Below are 4,734 nucleotides of genomic sequence, written 5' to 3'. Positions count from 1 at the left end.
TCATTTCTCTGACTTGGTTTATTATAAAGGCAGAAGTCAACCAGAAGTTCAGCCCTAGATTACCACATATAAGGAACTACTTGGAGCAAACTTTTCTCCTTTCATCTGAGGAGGCTGCCATCTAGCACAGGTGGATCTTAAGACAGACGCAGAGCAACTACCTACTAGCAAGAGTAAGTTGAACAAGATTGGGAAAGATTTTTTTTAATGACTTGCACTTCTCTTCTGTAGAGACTGTTGGAGCATCCCAGAGGATGAAGAAAAAAAAAATTAGGAGGCTAAATACCAACAGTGACTAAAGCAAGGGCTCCCATAATGTAGGCTAAAATGAGGCCTGCCCCTTTGAAATGGCCCTCCAGGAACAAAACTTTGGGGATCCCCGTCCTCAAATGTCACTGATCCATTTCTAAATACGGCTTATCAAATCACTGATTCATTATGAAAGCCTTTATGAGCCAAGGTAGGGCATCCTGAACACCTAAGAATGACAGCCTCATTTGATATCCAGCATGCAGTACAGAAATACAGGTTGCTACATAAAATTTTTAGTTGAGGCTAGAAGGCCACACTTTCCTCACATTGTAACTCAAGTACTGTATCAGCCTGGAAATTCTACTTTTTCCAAGCGTTTATCACCTGGCAATCTTGAATTTGGCTGAGCAAGTATCACAGTAGTTAATCTCTTGACAAAAGGATAAGCAGTTTGAGAATCTACAAATCCTATACTTTATTGTTTATATTTAGACAGAAAAACTGTCCCACCTCACTGACCTTACAAACCAAGTTGACAGAATGCAATTTGGACCATGAGATACCCTGAGGGAGATTCATTTTAGGAGTCTTACTTTTGTTTATTTTTATACAAAGTAGCTGACAATATTCTCATCTGAAAGGGGCTAGGAGATTATATCCCCAGAGGTAAACATATTGGGTTCAGGATTTAAAAAATAATTTGCATAGCTATCAGTAAAGATGTTGCTGATCTCCCAAGGGGTATTATAAAAATGATCAAAGTGGGTTTTTTTTGAACTGGGAAATATTAACAACCAGGATTAAATATTTTAAGGATTAAAGTTTTTCAGAAAAATGTAGAAGAGAGTTGGGATAACTAAGGAGTCTATATTTGAAGTAGGCTATTCTTTCTGAGGGTTAAACTGTCTCTTTACTCATGTACTTTATACAGTAGAATCCATAAGGGACAGGCTAGAAGAAAAATAAAAATGTGAAAGATGTAAAATGTCAAACTTATGGAGTAATTCATTTTGTACAGAATATGAATCTAATGAGTAGACTGGAGGAAGAGATGAACTATCATTTAAATGTTCTTACCCTCAAAAGGTAAATATATTTAATTCTGCCACAATTTTTATATACATAATTTTACAGCACAGGAAAACAAGATTACTTGCCCTTTTGCCTTGAGTGGGAGCCTATCATTTCCTTCAAAGCTTGTCCCTTTATTTCAGAGTAGTAAGTTTGCTATTGGAGGAAAGTTTTCACTTCCAAAGGAACTTAAGTCTGAAGTTATGAAAATACCAGCTCTCTTAAGACAGCTTTCCCAGCTCCAAACCAGGGGATTGGGAAGTTGTTCAAGAATGGAAGAACACAAACAAACAACAATAAAAGGCCCCCAACACATGGTTTTAAAGTATCACCATTCCCTAAGAAACCTGACAGTCCCTTTACTAATAAGAAGTCTTATAATTCTATTATCCTGATTAAGTGTTCAGTCTACCAACTGAGCCACCATGCTAAATTATAAATGGCTGAAAAGAGCCACTTCACATCTAAGAGTAAAAGAAGCTGTTTTACTCCTAGAGCTGGTCAGAATGGCTTTCCACCTTTTAGCTAGCTCCAAGATGGCCAACTTCTGCTCCAAGTCTGCTGTCTTTACCTGCAGGGTGAGCTCTGGCCACATCTACATGAGACACTGAATGTACAGTTGTTACTGTGTAGTTATTTAGTGCTTGTATAAACAAGCATAAATCAGTACTAAATGACTGCACAGTAACTGTGCAGTAACTTGGGTTACAGTAACTTGGGTTACTGTGCAGTAGCGCCAACGAATGTCATTGTGACTCTACTATGCAGTAGCCTAATACTACATGCAGTAGCACTGCCGTCACAGTTGTTGCCACGTGATGCTACTGCACAATCAGTGTCTCATATAGACACGGCCTCTGAGAAGTTGCATCAAATCTCCCTTCATTACCACCACAGTAAGTTGCAAGCGACTCCCATAAAGGAAGTGGAATTACACCTGCATGAAATTAGAGGGTAGCTGGACATAGTATTTGCACGTTGCTGTGGAAAGTATCACTTAGAATCAGTCAAGTGGATCTGAGGGGAGAAATCAACCTTCATTTGCTGCTTTCAGAGAAGAGGTTAGTATTGGGGTGACTAATAATTTAGTGAAAGCTTCTTCCAAAGACATGCAAACCCATCCAATTTGTTGAACTGGCTGCTAACACCTCTAAGGCCAACTTATTTTTGTAGAGATTATTATGAAATTTATCAAGAATCTGCCATTTTCTGCAGCTTCAATTTCTCTGGCACCAGTGTTTGACTTTGCCATTTAGAGAACGCCAATAAAAACTTCTCAGCACAACAACATACATACTTCTCAAAAGGGAAGTATTTCAACTAAAAATCTTTGTGTGTACTTACTGAGATTGTACCATTGTCTAGACCTATGGACAGCCTTCTGGTTTCCGGGTTAAAAGACATGCATGAACATGGAGCTGAAAAAAATGAACATGTTGATGACGTTAACAAAACCATGATTCTCACTGAAGTTCTGGAGAGCCTAGCTAACTAATATACTTATGATGCTATATTTTCTACTTTACCCCTTGACAGAGACGCTCAAAATTAGGTTTCCTGTAGTAACAGGATTGGATGCACAGCATATCAGGAAATCAATCAATACCTCAGTTCTTCCTTATGTAATGATCTTGCTTCTTTCTTAAAAAAAACAAATTAAGCAGGGAACTTATATAAAAGAGCAGCTTTGGTGTCAGACCCCTCTAATACTGAAAAGACATTTCAGTTTTAATGCCTTTGTAGATTTAAAGAAAATGACTAGTGACATTTTTTCCATTCTTTTGGATTTTCACTTGCAATAAACCATAATACATTATTATTTCCAAGGCATGCATCCCATCTACAGATCTCCTGAAGAAGGAAACAACTCACCCATACTGAGTTTCAACACTAGGAGAGATTGCCATAGCAGTAATTCCATTATGGGCAATAATTTTCATTAGAATTACAAAACGTAACTCATGACCAGAAGCAGTTATCAAGGTAGTATTCTGTTCAGTATCTAGGACCCCTTACTTCAGCCATAGCACTATAAACTTCTCAGTACATACTCTTAAATTTCCTTTATAAAAATACAAATCTTACGCTCCTATGAGAATCTGGCAATGTTAACACATTTATGTACAAGCAATTTGCTATTGAGAATCAGAGTAATGCTTGGACTCTATTTATGAAACAGCTTTCTTAATCCAGTCTAGGTTTGCAGTGACAGTTTTTACATCTCACTACTGTAGCACAAAGCTTCTTGTTCTCAGTCAAGTTCTTACAGAAGAGATGCAAGACATGGCAATTGGCAAATCACAGCAGGAGGGGCAAGGAATTATTGCTTCTTTTGGATTTCACCATCAATGCTTGAAATAAAATATGAAATCTGGATATGAACAACATTCTTAGTTCTGCTTTTTCACAGTTCCTATTTCTTGTAACCTTCCCCACTACTAGCTAGGTATTAGCACTTGCTTTTGCAACACTGCATGGCCTGAATTAATATCTTCAACTTGTCTTCTCCAACATGACTTCATATCTAAATTTCAAACTCTTATCCTAACATTCAGAAACCCAATGGATCCTGAAAAAGCCTGAGGTTAAAAAAAAACAAACCCTGAAAACAAAAATACTCTGTCAGCATTAATGACCCTGCTATTTGACGTTATTAAAAGGGAAAGTGTGAAGAACATGGTTGCCTTTTCAGGTTTCTCATTTAAATGCACTGAATTTAACCAATTTGGTTCCAGTTTTTACTGAGAAGAAAGTGAAACTTCTGGGGCTGATGCAGTGGCACTCTTTTATGACTAGGCTTTTAAAACTGCAGGGGAGAGCTTAAGTTTTTTTAAAAGGAATAAATGATTCTCGTTTTAAAAAGCTTCATGAAAACATTACTAGTCAGACAATGTTACATAAAAAATTCTATTTTACAAATAAAAAAAAATCAAATAAGAACTGCCTACATTCCAGGTCTAAAGTCTACCTTTCTTCTAAATGTACCAAGTACCACCCATCTGATGAAAGAATCCTCATTACCAGAACCAATACTATTAACAGGTTGAAATCTCAGCTTTTCAGAATCACTGCTAGTGAGATGATGCAACACAAATTAACTTTAAGTCTTCCAGGAAGAGACTAAGGGTGAGATTACATGTTACAATTAAACCAGGTTAAGAACGCTTAGAATTTGAACAATTCCTTGCAGCAAGGCTCATTAACAAATGCCTTCTTGGCATCTTAAAGTTAAACTACTTTGGGGGAAAATTATCTTTGAGCTGTGCCATCTAGTTTAAGTTAACCACTGAGATAAAACCACTCATTGGTGGTCCTCCAGTATCCCAGGAATCACTTCTCCCAGGAGGACTATCTATCTATCAGCTAGGATTATAGCCCTGGACTGACAGCTGGGGGCAGCAGGTTGGGGGG

General features: G+C 37.5%; 1 protein-coding gene across 2 annotated transcripts in view; it reads right to left on the bottom strand.

The window, feature by feature from the left end:
- The window catches only part of WDFY2 (WD repeat and FYVE domain containing 2), a 123,072-nt gene that overhangs the window by 52,301 nt on the left and 66,037 nt on the right, over nt 1-4,734 (bottom strand). For both annotated transcript variants that reach the window (XR_003094689.1, XM_006026288.3), the window contains exon 3: nt 2,668-2,741. Coding sequence is in view for 1 of the 2 variants with exons in the window: in XM_006026288.3 (XP_006026350.1) it covers nt 2,668-2,741 (74 nt within the window). In the remaining variant the exon portion in view is untranslated. The remainder of the gene's footprint in view (nt 1-2,667; nt 2,742-4,734) is intronic.

This window comes from Alligator sinensis, unplaced genomic scaffold, assembly GCF_000455745.1.
Source record: "Alligator sinensis unplaced genomic scaffold, ASM45574v1 scaffold324_1, whole genome shotgun sequence".
Taxonomy (NCBI): Eukaryota; Metazoa; Chordata; order Crocodylia; family Alligatoridae; genus Alligator; species Alligator sinensis.
This window is presented reverse-complemented; position numbering and strand designations above follow the sequence as displayed.